Genomic DNA, 15,236 nt, shown 5'->3' with positions numbered 1-15,236 from the left:
ACTTGTTCCCACCTCTGATCACACACATGCTCACGTTCTGGGGTTGGTTTTCACATTTTTATTGGGAGCCGTGGGAGGGGCCGCCTCTGTCAGTGGAGTTGCTCACAGTTTCTTCAGCCACTCCAGGCTGGGGCCCTGAGGGTCCTGGGGGTGGCTGGGCACGTCTGGCATGTTCCCATCATCACGGACGGGCACTGTGGGGCAGGAGGTGGGCCACTGAGACCAGCACGTCTCCAGGGCCCTGGAGAGAAGAGCTGGTCTGTCGCTTTATGTTCAGAGAGGGAAGGGGGACCCCAGGGGTGAGAGGGGAAGGGTCAGAGAATCAGTGATGCAGAAAGAGGCGGGAAATACAGAGACTGAGAGACATGGAAAACCAGAGAGATAGCGAGGGAGAGATCCCGCGCACTAGAGAGCTAGGGTCAAAAGAGATGGGGAAACAGGACAGAAACCTGAGAAGATGGAGACCGAGAAACCACCACAGATGGGAACCCAGAGAGAGACAGAAATCTGGAAAGGTAATAGAAACTCGAAGCACAGGCCAGGCGCGGTGGCTCACGCCTGTAATCCCAACACTTTGGGAGGCCGAGGTGAGTGGATCACAAGGTCGGGAGATCGAGACCATCCTGGCTAACACGGTGAAACCCCACCTCTACTAAAAATACAAAAAAGTTTGCGTGTCGTGGTGGCGGGCACCTGTAGTCCCAGCTACTCGGGAGGCTGAGCTTGCAGTGAGCTGAGATCGCACCACTGCACTCCAGCCTTGGTGATAGAGCGAGACTCTGTCTCAAAAAAAACCAAAAAAACAAAAACGAAGCACAGACACAGAATAGTATACGAATTATATCTCAATTCTTAAAAAATGGAACAGGGGGGTCCAGGCACCACTGCAGAATCTCTGATAACTGCTTAGGAAAGACCTGCCCATAACTGCCCTTAACCCAGCACAGGGAAGCTGGGCCTATTCCGGGGATCCCTGCCTGGCCCCCACTCACCTGGGTAGTTGTAGGGCGTGGCCTTGTTGATCATGACGGAGTACTTGAAGTAGGGGCTCAATGGGGGCAGAATTACAGCTGTGGAGAGACACAGGGGTGAGGCCCAGGGGAAGGTGGCTCTGAGAAGAGAGGAAGAGAAGCTGAGCCTTGGCAAAGGGAAGATAAAGTGCGAAGGGGGAGGGCAGCAGGGAGGGCCAGCACGTCCAGGAGGATCCTTGGTACCTTGGGATCCCTACTTATAGACAGGAGGGTTTAAAACTCTTTTTTGGGGGGTTAAGTGGAGGTAGGGGTGGGAGCCTAACACTCACAGATACGTGGGGCCTAGAGGAGGCAGCAGTGGGGTTGGTCATGGAATGAGCATGTTTGAGTTGTAGGGTCATCATGGAGCATCCTGGGGGTAGTGTCATGGGACTATTCCGGAGAAATCAAGACTGTTACAAATTTGGCCGGGCACCGTGGCTCACGCCTGTAATCCCAGCACTTTGGGCGGCCAATGTGGGCGGATCACCTGAGGTCAGGAGTTCGTGACCAGCCTGGACAACATGATAAAACCCCATCTCTACTAAAGATACAAAAATTGGCCGGGCGTGGTGGCAGGAGCCTGTAATCCCAGCTACTCAGGAGGCTGAGGCAGAAGAATCCCTTGAGCCTGGGAGGCAGAGGTTGCAGTGAGCCCAGATTGTGCCACTGCACTCCAGCCTAGGCAACAGAGAGACTCCATCACAAAAAAAAAAAAAAAAAAAAATACAAACCGGAGGAGAAAGGGTTGCACGAACAACAGTCACTGACCACAGTCCATTTAGGGTGGGAGCCAGGAGTCCTGGGGGATGGGGTACAGTTCATAAAAGGAATGTTCTAGGCCAGTGCTGTCTGACAGATGGTAAGAGCCAAGTACATAATTTTATATCTTCTAGTAGCCACAGTAAAAATAAAAGATACAGATGAAACAAATTTTAAGAAACATACTTGGATGGGCGAGATGGCTCATGCCTATAATCCCAGGACTTTAGGAGGCTGAGACGGGTGGATCACCTGAGGTCAGGAGTTCGAGACCAGCCTGACCAATATGATGAAACCCCGTCTCTACTAAAAATACAAAAACAGCCGGGTGTAGTGGCATGCGCCTGTAATCCCAGCTACTAAGGAGGCTGAGACAAGAGAATCGCTTGAACCCGGGAGGCGGAGGCTGCAGTGAGCCGAGATCAGGCCATTGCACTCTAGCCTGGACAAAAGCGAAACTCCGTCTCAAAGAAACAAAAACAAACCAAAAAAAAAAAAAAAAAAAAACATAGTACATCCAAAACATCACTTCAACATGTAATCAACAAAAGATTATTGGTAGTTTACACACTCTGTTAGATACTAAGTTTTTGAAATCCAGTCTCTTATACCACCTCAATTCATACCAGCACCACTTCAAATGCTCAGTGGCCAGGTGTGGCTGGTGGCTGCCATACTGAACAAGTGTTCAGAACCTTAACCTAGTGCCTGGCTGGTGGACCAGCAGTACTGACAAGACCTGGGAACTCTTCAAAAATGCAGAATCCCATGCCCCATCCCAGACCTACAGAATCAGAACCTACAGTTTGGCCGGGTGCAGTGGCTCTCACCCCTGTAATCCCAGCACTTTGGGAAGGCAGATCACTTGCGGTCAGGAGTTCAAGACCAGCCTGGCCAACATGGTGAAACCTCGTCTCTACTAAAAATACAAAAATTAGCCGAGCGTGGTGGTGCTCGCCTGTAATCCCAGCTACTTGGGAGGCGGAGGCTGGAGAATCACTTGAACCCTGGAGGCGGAGGTTGCAGTGAGCCATGATCACACCATTGCACTCTAGCCTGGAAGACAGAGCGAGACGCCATCTCAAAAAAAAAAAAAAAAAGCTGGCCGGGCGCGGTGGCTCACGCCTGTAATCCCAGCACTTTGGGAGGCCGAGTTGGGCGGATCACGAGGTCAGGAGATCGAGACCATCCTGGCTAACACGGTGAAACCCCGTCTCTATTGAACATACAAAAAATTAGCCGGGCATGGTGGACGGCGCCTGTAGTCCCAGCTACTCGGGAGGCTGAGGCAGGAGAATGGCATGAACCCGGAAGGCGGAGCTTGCAGTGAAACGAGATCGCGCCACTGCACTCCAGCCTGGGCGACAGAGCGAGACTCAGTCTCAAAAACAAAAAATTAGCTGGGCGCCTGTAATCCCAGCTACTCGGGAGGCTGAGGCAGGGGAATCCCTTGAACCCAGGAGGCCGAGGTTGCAGTGAGCCGGGATTGCGCCACTGCACTTCAGCCTGGGTGAGAATGAGGCTCCATCGCAAAAAAAAAAAAAAAAAAAAAAAAAAAAGCTACATTTTAACAATCCTCCGCCCCCATCCCTGCAGGAATTCCGGTGCTAATTAAAGTGTGAGTAGCGCAGTTCCAGGGCAGAGGGCAGAGATTTGCAATCAGCAAGGCACATTAGGATTATACGGGGATTTTCACAAGACACAGATTCCCCAGTCCCACCTCCAATCAAGCCAACTCAATTCAGAATGGGGGAGAGGAAAGATGAAAGGGAGGAGGAGGATCTGGACTTTTTTTTGGTGCTCAGGTGTTAAGGCATAAGCAGGGTTGAGAACGTCTCATTTAGAGGGGTTAAGAGCGTATTGGGTAGGTGGAGAGGAACGCGGGGGGCGATGGTGGAGAGGTTATAATGGGTATGGGGATAGATAAGGGGATGTCGTGGGGGTGCAGACACACTATAGAGGGGACCCGAGGGCGGCGATAGGGCTTTAGGGGTACAAGATGGAGGGATGTAGGGGGACGGGGGTGGACGATGCAAGTTTGCGCCTGGAGCACTCACGCACCGAGGCCCCCGACGACGAAGGACACGACCAGCACTGGCTCCTTGTCCCAGGCATTCTTGAGGAAGGCGCCGACTCCTGAAGGGGTGGCAAGGAGCGTCACCCCTGCAAGTAGCTGCCCCCAGTGACCTCTAACCCTCTCGTGCCACCCCTGCCCTGGAGGAGCCCCCTCGTGACTTCTGCGTCCCCCTCCAGCACGGACCCCATCGCTTCCACCCCTGCCCTGCCGCACCTCAGTCCCAGGACCGCCCAGAGGTTCCCAGAACTACCCGAGCCCAGCGCGCCACCGGCACCTGCACTTACTCGCTGCCATCTTGGTCTCGGCGGCGGCGACAGCGGCGAGGACGCGTAGCACCCTGGGAGTTGTGGTCCCTATGCGCGAGAACCCGCTCCCCGGGCTGCGCGTGCGCCCTGGAGCAGAAGTAGAGGCGAAAGCCAGGACGCGGAGCACTCTGGGAGTTGTGGTCCCTCTGTGCGAGGGCCCGCTTTCGGAGCCTGCGCGTGCGCACTCGCGCAGAACAAAGATGGAGCCGTGGACGTAAAGGAAGTGGTGTCAGGAGCAAGCGCAAGCCTGACTTTGCGGACCTGCGTGGAATCTCCTTAGTCTCAGCTTAGAAGTCGCTCCGGAGTGACTAGTCCTCCTGCTGCGACCCACCTAAGGCGGAACAAAATAGTCCCCATTTTATAGTTTATTTATGAAAGCCCATTTTACAGACGAAGAAACTGAGTCCGGGAGAAGGTGAATGACTTATCTGTCCTTCGAGGTCTCAGCTCAACATCGGCTCGTCCTGGAAGCGCCAGGTCTCATCCTAGATGGGTTAGGAGCTTTCTGCGGGCTCTCACAGTGCTCTGTTACCGCCATTATAGCTCAGATCACTTAAGAAACTGACCTGGTCTGTGCCGGGCGCGGTGGCTCACGCCTGTAATCCCAGCACTTTGGGAGGCCGAGGCGGGCGGATCACGAGGTCAGGAGATCTAGACCATCCTGGCTAACATGGTGAAACCCTGTCTCTACTTAAAAATACAACACAAATTAGCCCGGCGTGGTGGTGGGCGCCTGTAGTCCCAGCTACTGGGGAGGCTGAGGCAGGAGAATGGCGTGAACCCGGGAGGCGGAGCTTGCAGTGTGAGCAGAGATCACACCACTGCACTCCAGCTTGGGCGACAGAGCGAGACTCCGTCTCAAAAAAAAAGAAACCTGGTCTGGGTCTTTCAGTCGGACTGGTAGCTGCTGCTTGAGAGCAGTAACGGAGTCTGAGTTCCCTCTGTGCCTGCCAACATGGCACAGCGAGGGTCTGGCACGTAATAGGTGCTATTTTTTTTTTTTTTTTTTTTTTCTGAGATTGAGTCTAGCTCTGTCGCCCAGTCGCCCAGGCGGGAGTGCAATGGCGCGATCTCGGCTCACAGCAACCTCCGACTCCCAGGTTCAAGCGATTCTCCTGCCTCAGCCTCCTGAATAGCTGGGATTACAGGCGCGCGCCTCCACACCCGGCTAATTTTTCTGTTTTTAGGAGAGACAGGGTTTCTCCATGTTGGTCAGGCTGGTCTCGAACTTCCCGACCTCAGGTGATCCACCCGCCTTGGCCTCCCAAAGTGCTGGGATTACAGGCGTGAGCAACCGCGCCTGGCCTAGAGGGGCTAATTTTTATCTATCTATCTATCTATCTATCTATCTATCTATCTATCTATCTATGTATCTATCTGTCTATCACAGTATCACAGCAAGAGCCTGGCACATAATAGGTGCTAATTTTTCTCTGTCAACCAATCCATCAATCGATCAATTAATCACAGCAAGGGCCTGGCACATAATTGGTGTTAATTTTTATCTATCCATCAATCACAGCAAGGGCCTGGCACTTAACAGGTGCTAATTTTTATCTATCTGTCTGTCTATCTATCTATCTATCTATCTATCTATCTATCTATCGATCTATCTATCGATCTATCTATCTTTCAATCACAGCAAGGGCCTGGCACATAATAGGTGCGAATTTTTATCTATCTGTCAATCAATGACAGCAAGAGTCTGGCACATAATAGGTTCTTATTTTTAAAACAGACAGATATCTTTCTATCTGTCTGTCTGTCTATCTATATTTAAAGACATGGTCTCACTCTATCACCCAGGCTGGAGTGCAGTGGCACAATTTATTTTTTAGACAGGGTCTCGCTGTGTTGCCCAGGCTGCTCTTGAACTGTTCGGCTCAAGCGATCCTCCTGCCTCCACCTCCTGACTAGTATTTGTTTCTAGAGTTAAATTAATGAACACCACAGGTTGTGACTGAACCCCCTGCTAATTTTTCCACAGTGCCATAGGGCTATGACACAGTCACCCACAGGCCCCCACCTCGATACTCTCTTCCGTAAACGAGGATCTGGGTCTGGTTTTCTGATGTTGCCTCATTTCCTGGGAGGGGAGAGGGTGCGACCAAGCCCTGGCTCCAGCTCTAGCGGGTATCTGCCCACCATGGCCCTGGTGCTGATCCTCCAGCTGCTGACCCTCTGTGAGTCGCCCCTTTCTTCTCCCTGGGTTCCTGGCTGGGGTTGGGGACAGAGAGAGAGGCAATGGAGACCCCGACACCCTGCAGGGGGACCAGGCAGCAGGTTTGGGATTCTAGGTTCAAATAAAGAACAGGACTGGGGCCCAGACCCCTGGGTCCTAAAGCAAGAGAACACAGATTCCCGAAAGAGGAAGGAGGTGGGGACAGGTATCTCTGGTTCTTGAGGCAGGAAGAGGGCAGGAGAGAGGGAGGACTCCCAGATTCTCATATGGGAGGGGGATGGAAGCCAGGACTCCTGATTCCCTGGGAAAAGGGGGCTGGGAACAGGGCTCTTAGCTCCTGAGAGAAGAGGGAAATGGGGACCCAGATTCCTGAACTCGTGAGAGGAGAAACTCTCCGATTATTGTTCCCTGGAAAAGTGGAGTTCAAGGGCCTGAACTCTTGGGTGCCCAGGCCAGAGGGGTCTGCGTTCAGACTTCTTCGGTAGGTGGGCAATGGATGTCCAAATTTCTGCCTACTGAGACAGGAGGAGGGGGGGATAAGATTCTCATTTCCCAGAGGAGATAGGAGCTGGGAACTCAGATTCCTGGGTTACCAATCAGATGGGGCTGGCCACAAAGGGCTTTGAAAGGAACTCGCTGTCGGGCACAGTGGCTCATGCCTGTAATCCCAGCACTTTGGGAGGCCGAGGCGGGTGGATCACCTGAGGACAGGAGTTCAAGACCAGCCTGACCAACATGGCGAAACCCCTCTCTACTAAAAATACAAAGATTAGCCTGGTGTGGTGGCGGGCACTTGTAGTTCCAGCTACTACAGAGGCTGAGGCAGGAGAATCACTTGAACCTGGGAGGCAGAGGTTGCAGTGAGCTGAGATCACACCACTACACTCCAGCCTGGGCGACAGAGTGAGACTCTGCCTCAGACAAAAAAAAAAGAAAAAAGAAACTAGTCCCTCAACCTCCTACAGGGCCTTTGTGTCACACAGACATCACTCCGTCTGGTGAGTAGCCACCCCATCCACTCTCCTTTTGTTGCTGACACCCCTTTTCCAATTACTCAGATTTTATTTTGGTGCCCAATCCCATCCCAGATATCCTTATTTTCCTCCCTCCCTCCATTCCTTCCTTCTTTTCTCATTCCCCTTAGTGGCCATTATAGGTGAGTACTGAAGACCAGGAACTTCTGAGGCAGAGGCCTAAGCTAGGACCTCAGTTTCACCATCGTATTCATTTATATGACCATATGACCTTGAACAAGCCACAGCTTGCTAAGACTCCATTTCCCTCTCTGTAAAATGGGCCGCTGTGAGATCTCATCAAATCACATGTGCAAAACCCTGAGCCTGGCACAGTACAGGGCTTAAGAAATAGGATCTTGGGGCCGGGCGCGGTGGCTCACGCCTGTAATCCCAGCACTTTGGGAGGCCGAGGCGGGCGGATCACGAGGTCAGGAGATCGAGACCATCCTGGCTAACACAGTGAAACCCCGTCTCTACTAAAAAATACAAAAAATTAGCCGGGCATGGTGGCGGGCGCCTGTAGTCCCAGCTACGCGGGAGGCTGAGGCAGGAGAATGGCGTGAACCCGGGAGGCGGAGCTTACAGTGAGCCGAGATCGCGCCACTGCACTCCAGCCTGGGCGACAGAGCGAGACTCCGTCTCAAAAAAAAAAAAAAAAAAAAAAAAGAAATAGGATCTTGGGCTGGGCGCAATGGCCAACGTCTGTAATCCCAGCACTTTGGGAGGCAGAGGTGGGCGGATCACAAGGTCAGATCGAGATCATCCTGGCTAACGTGGTGAAACCCCGTCTCTACTAAAAAAAAAAAAAAAAAAAAAAAAGAAAATTAGCCGGGTGTGGTGGGACGCACCTGTAATCCCAACTACTCAGGAGGCTGAGGCAAGAGAATCGCTTGAACCCAGGAGGTAGAGGTTGCAGTAAGCTGAGATCGCACCACTGCACTCCAGCCTGGGTGACAGTGCAAGACTCCACCTCAAAAACAAACAAACAAAAACTCTTTTGGAGATATTTCAATGTCGCTATAGCTATCTCTACCTATTTATTTTATTTATTTATTTATTTATTTTGAGACCAGTTTCTCTCTGTCGCCCAGGCCGGAGTGCAGTGGTGCAATCTCGGCTCACTGCAACCACCTCCTGGGTTCAAGGGATTCTCCTGCCTCAGCCTCCTGAGTAGCTGGGACTACAGGCACACAGCACAATGCCCGGATAATTTTTGTATTTTTAGTAGAGACAGGGTTTCCCCATGTTGGTCAGGCTGGTCTGGAACTCCTGACCTCAGGTGATCCCTCTGCCTCAGCCTCCCAAAGTGTTGGGATTACAAACATAAGCCCCCTCACCCGACCCTTATTTTTATTCATTTTTAGAGATGGGGTCTCATTCTGTTACCCAGGCTGGAGTACGGTGGCTCTATCATAGCTCACTGCAGCTTTGAACTCCTGGGCTCAGACAATCCTCCAGCCTCAGCCTCCCAAAGTGCATGCCACCATGGAGTTCTCACTCTGTTGCCCAGGCTGGAGTGCAGTGGCATGATCTCAGCTAACTGCAGCCTCCGACTCTAGGGTTCAAGTAATTCTCCTACTCAGCATCCCAAACAGCTGGAACTACAAGCTAGCACTACCACGCCTGGCTAATTTTTCTGTTTTTAGTAGAGATGGGATTTTACCATGTTGGTCAGGCTGGTCTTGAACTCCTGACCTCAGGTGATGCACCCACCTTGGCCTCCCAAAGTGCTGGGATTACAGCTGTCAGCCACCAGACCCAACAGCCTTCCCGTACTCTTAATTTGTGTGATTTGTGAATAAGTGATATCTGCCAGTACTATCATTTGTCCTCTAGTTTTGTCTTTTAGCATACACAACTTAAGAAATTTGAAGTGGTCAAATTAATTAATCTTCCATAGAACTTTTTATTTTATATTTTAAGAAGCCTTCCTTACCCCAAGACAAATATATTTTCCTATAGTTTTTTGAATACTTTTATAGTTAAAAAAAAATGAAACACAGGGTCTTTAATTAATCTGGAAGTTGTTTTGGGAAATGGTGTGAGGTAGGGATCCAACATTTTTTTTTCCAAATAGCAAGTTTTGGCAACTCTTGAAATACTATATGGCAAATATTCTGGAAAGCTATTTAAAATTAGAGTTCTGGCTGGGCGTGGTGGCTCACACCTGTAATCCCAGCACTTTGGGAGGCCAAGGTGGGAGGATTGCTTGAGCCCAAGAGTTCAAGAGTAGCCTGGGCAATATAGCGAATGCTCGTCTCTACTAAAAATAAAAAAAAATAAAAAAATTAGCCTGGTGTAGTGGCATGTGCCTGTGGTCCCAGGTACTCAGGAGGCTGAGGTGGAGGACTGTTTGAGCCCAGGAGATTGAGGCTGCAGTGAGTTGAGAACATGCCACTGCACTCCTGCCTGAGCAACAGAGCAAGACCCTGCCTCAAAAAAAAAAAAAAAAGTCTGGGCGTGGTGGCACAAGCTTGTAAACTTAGCACTTTGGGAGGCCGAGGTGGGAGGATTGCTTGAGGCCAGTAGTTCAAGACCAACCTGGTCAACATAGGGAGACCCCCCCCATCTCATTACTTAAAAATAATAATAATAATAAAATTACAGAGTTCTGGGACCTGACCTTTTGAAACTGTGTTTACAAACTGTGGAGTAAAACTCAGAAGTTTCTGTCCTGCCCCTCTGATTTGCACCTGGTTTTAACAAGCCTTGATTGTAGTCCAGTCTCTCCCTGATTTTACAAACAGGAAACTGAGGCTAAGAAAGGGGCAGTAATTGTCCAAGGTGATTTTCCTCCTTTCCCAACTTCCCTTTCATCTTCTGGGGCTCCCAGGAGGCCCGAGGACCCAGGCAGCCCCGTTTATTCAGTCCCCCCAGCTTCATACCACCCTAAGCCATGGCTGGGAGCTCATCCGGCTACAGTTGTGACCCCTGGGGTCAACGTGACCTTGAAGTGCCGGGCACCCCAACCCGCTTGGAGATTTGGACTTTTCAAGCCTGGAGAGATCGCTCCCCTTCTCTTCCGGGATGTGTCCTCCGAGCTGGCAGAATTCTTTCTGGAGGAGGTGACTCCAGCCCAAGGGGGAAGTTACCGATGCTGCTACCGAAGGCCAGACTGGGGGCCGGGTGTCTGGTCCCAGCCCAGCGATGCCCTGGAGCTGCTGGTGACAGGTGAGGTCCTGGGGTCGGGGAGGAGAAGTGGGTGGAACAAGGGAGTTGGGGGAGGGACAGAGAGATACAGGGAAAGAGAGACAGAGCGAGGCGGGCAAACTGATAGATTCACAGACACAAGAAAAGACAGATACAGAGACACTAGGGGGAGAGAGAGAGACAGGGGAGCAGAGAGAAAGAGAGAGGTACAGTGCGGGGGGAGAGAGAGAGAAAGAGGCAGAAGGAGAAAGAGAGGCAGAGAGAAAGGGAGGTGGAGAGAAAGGGAGGCAGAGAGAGAGGCAGACAGAGAGAGAGACAGGCAGAGAGAAAGAGAGGCAGAAAGAGAGAGAGAGGCACAGAGAAAGCGAGAGACAGAGGAGAAAGAGAAACAGAGCGAGCGAGCGGAAGACGCTCACGCGGCCCCGGACTCTCACCCCGTCTCTGCAGAGGAGCTGCCGCGGCCGTCGCTGGTGGCGCTGCCCGGGCCGGTGGTGGCTCCTGGCGCCAACGTGAGCCTGCGCTGCGCGGGCCGCCTGCGGAACATGAGCTTCGTGCTGTACCGCGAGGGCGTGGCGGCCCCGCTGCAATACCGCGGCTCCGCGCAGCCCTGGGCCGACTTCACGCTGCTGGGCGCCCGCGCCCCAGGCACCTACAGCTGCTACTATCACACGCCCTCCGCGCCCTACGTGCTGTCGCAGCGCAGCGAGGTGCTGGTCATCAGCTGGGAAGGTGAGGGCCCTGAGGCCCGGCCCGCCTCCTCCGCCCCAGGAATGCAGGCCCCAGGACCTCCGCCCTCAGACCCAGGAGCCCAGGCCCCCAGCCTCTCCTCCTTCAGACCCAGGGGTCTAGTCCTGCAGCCCCTCCTCCCTCAGACCCAGGATTCCCGGGCCCCAGTACCTCCTCCCTCAGACCCAGGACTCCAGGCCCCCAGCCCCTCCTTCCTGGACCCAGGACTCCAGGCCCCCAGCCCCTCCGGACCCAGGACTCCAGGCCCCCAGCCCCTCCTTCCTGGACCCAGGACTCCAGGCCCCCAGCCCCTCCGGACCCAGGACTCCAGGCCCCCAGCCCCTCCTTCCCGGACCCAGGACTCCAGGCCCCCAGCCCCTCCTTCCTGATCCACGAGTCCAGGCCCCAGCCCCTTCTTCCTGATCCACGAGTCCAGGCCCCAGCCCCTCCTTCCTGGACCCAGGACTCCAGGCCCCCAGCCCCTCCTTCCTGGACCCAGGACTCCAGGCCCCCAGCCCCTCCTTCCTGATCCAGGAGTCCAGGCCCCAGCCCCTTCTTCCTGGACCCAGGAGTTGGAGCCTCCATCGACTCCCCCTCAACTTTGAGACTGTGGAGTCAGGTCCCTAAGTCCACCACAGGGGCTGGAAACCTGGAGTTCAGGGCCCAGACTTTGGGGTCCAGGAGCTGACGGCCCCTCTCTCCCGGCTCCGCCCGCAGACTCTGGCTCCTCCGACTACACCCAGGGGAACCTAGTCCGCCTGGGGCTGGCCGGGCTGGTCCTCATCTCCCTGGGCGCGCTGGTCACTTTTGACTGGCGCAGTCAGAACCGCGCTCCTGCTGGTATCCGCCCCTGAGCCCCAGGAGCACTGCAGCCCGAGACTTCCAACCTGAGTGGCGGAGAAGCTGGGACCCTGGGCTGGACTGTCCTTTCCTGCAGCCCCGCAGTCCTGCTGGCTGAGCCCCGCGGAACGGTCCTTAGACCCCCCCACCGTGCCCCGTGCTGTAGCTTCTTTCCAGGCCTTTCCCAAGGAGTAGCTGAGAGGAAGACGCGATCAGTGGTTAAGACTTCCAAGCCAGAAGATAGAGGGTTCGAATCCCAGCACTGCCGTCTACTCACTGTAGTAGTAGCAGCTACAGAAAGGTAGTAGTGAGATGTGAAGCCAGCTGGACTTCCTGGGTTGAATGGGGACCTGGAGAACTTTTCTGTCTTACAAGAGGATTGTAAAATGGGCCAATCAGCACTCTGTAAAATGGACCAATCAGCACTCTGTAAGATGGACCAATCAGCGCTCTGTAAAATGGACCAATCAGCAGGACATGGGCGGGGACAATAAGGGAATAAAAGCTGGCCAGCCTGTACCACACCAGAGTCCGCTTCCACGCTGTGGGAGCTTTGTTCTCTTGCTCTACACAATAAATCTTGCTGCTGCTAACTCTTTAGGTCCGTGCCATGTTTAAGCGCTGTAACACTCACCACGAAGGTCCCTGGCTCCATTCTTAAAGTCAGCGTGACCACAAACCCACAGGAAGGAACCAACTCTGGACACGGTAGCAGCATTCAGAAAGTGCCCTTCCCCAACTCTCTCTTGCCTTGACGGTAAAATGGATGCACTGATAAAACCCACTTCATAGGATTGTTGTAGGATTCAGTGGGTAATACACATAAAACATTCAAAGCAGTAACTGGCCCGTAGTAAGTGTTCAATAAATGTTAGCTACCCTGTAACACTGATTTATACCAGACTCAGTGCCGAAAGGAAGGTCTCACCTTTTTGCCATCAAGCATAATCAAGCACGACTTTTTCTTTCTTTTTTTTTTTTTTTTTTTTTTTTTTTTGAGACGGAGTCTCGCTCTGTCGCCCAGGCTGGAATGCAGTGGCGCGATCTCGGCTCACTGCAAGCTCCGCCTCCTGGGTTCACGCCATTCTCCTGCCTCAGCCTCCCGAGTAGCTGGGACTACAGGCGCCCGCCACCACGACCGGCTAATTTTTAGTATTTTTAGTAGAGACGGGGTTTCACCGTGTTAGCCAGGATGGTCTCGATCTCCTGACCTCGTGATCCACCCGCCTCGGCCTCCCAAAGTGCTGGGATTACAGGCGTGAGCCACCACGCCCGGCCTTTTTTTTTTTTTTTTTTTTGAGAGAAGATCTCACTCTACCCAGGCTGGAGTGCAGTGGCGTGATCTCGGTTCACTGCAACATCCGCCTCCCGGGTTCAAGTGATTCTCGTGCCTCAGTCTCCTGAGTAGCTGGGATTACAGGTGTGTGCCATCACGCCCAGCTAATTTTTGTATTTTTAGTAGAGATGGAGTTTTGCCAAATTGGCCAGGGTGGTCTCGAACTCCTGACCTCAAGTGATCCACCTGCCTCGGCCTCCCGAATAGCTGAGATTACAGGTGCGTACCACCATGTCCGGCTAATGTTTGTATTTTTAGTAGAGATGGGGTTTCGCCATGTTGACCAGACTGGTCTTGAACTCCTGACCTCAAGTGATCCGCCCGCCTCAAGAACTGAATTTTGAAGACTAATTAGCCATCTGGGGGCGCTAACGTGTTGAAAAGACGGGAGGGGAGACTGAGCGGGTCTTCCGGGGTTTGATATCAGTGCCAGCGGGGCCTTGGTAGAACATATGTGGGACAACCTCCCCGGCATATGTGGCTGTGGGAAATAATAACAATTTTAAAAAAGGAATAAGCCGGGGGTGCTGGCTCACACCTGTGATCCTAGCACTTTGGGAGGCCGAGGCAGGCGGATCACGAAGTCAGAAGTTCGAGACCAGCCTGGCCAACATGGTGAAACCCCGTCTCTACTAAAAATACAAAAATCAGCCAGGCGTGGTGGCGGGCGCCTGTAATCCCAGCTACTCGGGAGGCTGAGGCAGGAGAATTGCTTGAACCCGGGAGGTGGAGGTTGTAGTGAGCCGAGATTACGCCACTGCACACTCCAGCCTGGGTGACACAGCGAAACTCCGTCTCAAAAAAAAAAAAAAAAAAAAGAATTAAGAAGAGACGCAGGTTATAAGGAAGGAACCAGACCTGGATGAAGCTGTGATGTCATCAAATCCAGTCTTCCCACTTTATAAATGGGAAAATGGTGGAAAGAGAGGTGATATTAAGTTTACCTAAACGTGTACAGGAAGTCAGTGGCACATCAGGGAGTCTTTTTTTTTTTCCTTTTTCTCTCTTTTTTTTATTTTATTTTATTTTTATTTTTATTTTTTGAGGCGGAGTTTCGCTCTTGTTGCCCAGGCTGGAGTGCAATGGCGCCATCTCGGCTCACCGCAACCTCCGCCTCCCGGGTTCAAGTGATTCTCCTGCCTCAGCCTCCCGAGTAGCTGGGATTACAGGTGTGAGCCACCACACCTGGCTAATTTTGTATTTTGAGTAGAAACAGGGTTTCTCTGTGTTGGTCAGGCTGGCCTCGAACTCCCAAACTCAGGTGATCCGCCCGCCTCAGCCTCCCAAAGTGCTGGGATTACAGGCATGAGCCACCGTGCCCGGCCCTCTTTTTTTTAAAATGTATTTCCACCCAAAGCAGAGAAAAAGAAGTCTTGGCCGAGTTTGTACTTCAACTTGACTCCATGTATTCATCCATTCAATCACTCCTTCATTCACCATTCACTCATTCATGTCTAGCATTGATTCTCATCCTTATTTGTTTCTATTGAGCATCTCTTTTTCCTTTGCTTTCATTTCTACATTTGTCTATTTCATTTGTCCTTATCCATCATGCATTCATTCATATTTCCATCCATTTACCCATCCATTTCTTCATTAACCAGTTTTTAATCCACTCAACTATTTATTCATTCAATATCCATCTACCTACCTGTGCATTTATCTATCCAATAAGCTTGAGATTTTTTTTCTTTTTGAGATGGAGTCTCACTCTGTTTCCCGGGTTGGAGTGCAGTGTTGTGATCTCAGCTCACTACAATCTCCACCTCCCGGGTTCAAACGATTCTCCTGCCTCAGCCTCCCAAGTAGCTGGGATTACAGGCGTGAGCCAC

General features: G+C 52.4%; 2 protein-coding genes across 5 annotated transcripts; one reads left to right on the top strand and one right to left on the bottom strand.

The window, feature by feature from the left end:
• Positions 1 to 43: 43 nt before the first annotated feature.
• Positions 44 to 11,055, bottom strand: NDUFA3 (NADH:ubiquinone oxidoreductase subunit A3). Its single transcript, XM_055370559.2, has 5 exons — positions 10,937 to 11,055; positions 4,134 to 4,485; positions 3,834 to 3,908; positions 993 to 1,070; positions 44 to 194 (listed from the first exon to the last, which is right to left on the bottom strand). The coding sequence occupies exons 2-5, from the start codon at positions 4,141 to 4,143 to the stop codon at positions 103 to 105; spliced, it is 255 nt and encodes an 84-aa protein (XP_055226534.1). The 5' UTR covers positions 4,144 to 4,485; positions 10,937 to 11,055; the 3' UTR covers positions 44 to 102.
• OSCAR (osteoclast associated Ig-like receptor) lies at positions 5,958 to 12,661 on the top strand. Of its 4 annotated transcripts, XM_055370549.2 has the most exons (5): positions 5,965 to 6,337; positions 7,302 to 7,334; positions 10,221 to 10,523; positions 10,950 to 11,231; positions 11,946 to 12,661. In XM_055370549.2, the coding sequence occupies exons 1-5, from the start codon at positions 6,154 to 6,156 to the stop codon at positions 12,080 to 12,082; spliced, it is 939 nt and encodes a 312-aa protein (XP_055226524.1). In that variant the 5' UTR covers positions 5,965 to 6,153; the 3' UTR covers positions 12,083 to 12,661. The 4 variants fall into 4 exon arrangements, with proteins under 4 accessions (XP_063557703.1, XP_063557702.1, XP_063557704.1 ...); XM_063701632.1 differs by having other exon boundaries at positions 5,960 to 6,337; positions 10,950 to 12,661; XM_063701634.1 differs by lacking the exon at positions 7,302 to 7,334 and having other exon boundaries at positions 5,964 to 6,337.
• Positions 12,662 to 15,236: the final 2,575 nt, after the last annotated feature.

This window comes from Gorilla gorilla, chromosome 20, assembly GCF_029281585.2.
Source record: "Gorilla gorilla gorilla isolate KB3781 chromosome 20, NHGRI_mGorGor1-v2.1_pri, whole genome shotgun sequence".
Lineage (NCBI taxonomy): Eukaryota > Metazoa > Chordata > Mammalia > Primates > Hominidae > Gorilla > Gorilla gorilla.
Note: the sequence above shows the minus strand (reverse complement) of the source record. Positions and strands in the feature narration are given on the sequence as shown.

Excerpts from the sequence above, each read along its gene's own strand:
- NDUFA3 (XM_055370559.2), bottom strand. Across the intron at positions 1,071-3,833 it reads CTTCGTCGTCGGGGGCCTCG|CTGTAATTCTGCCCCCATTG; the intron begins GTGCGTGAGTGC and ends GTCTCTCCACAG. Across the intron at positions 195-992 it reads CACGCCCTACAACTACCCAG|TGCCCGTCCGTGATGATGGG; the intron begins GTGAGTGGGGGC and ends CCTGCCCCACAG.
- OSCAR (XM_063701632.1), top strand. The coding sequence starts at position 6,154 with ATGACACAGTCACCCACAGGCCCCCACCTCGATACTCTCTTCCGTAAA. Across the intron at positions 6,338-7,301 it reads CCTCCAGCTGCTGACCCTCT|GGCCTTTGTGTCACACAGAC; the intron begins GTGAGTCGCCCC and ends AACCTCCTACAG. Across the intron at positions 7,335-10,220 it reads CACAGACATCACTCCGTCTG|TCCCCCCAGCTTCATACCAC; the intron begins GTGAGTAGCCAC and ends CCGTTTATTCAG.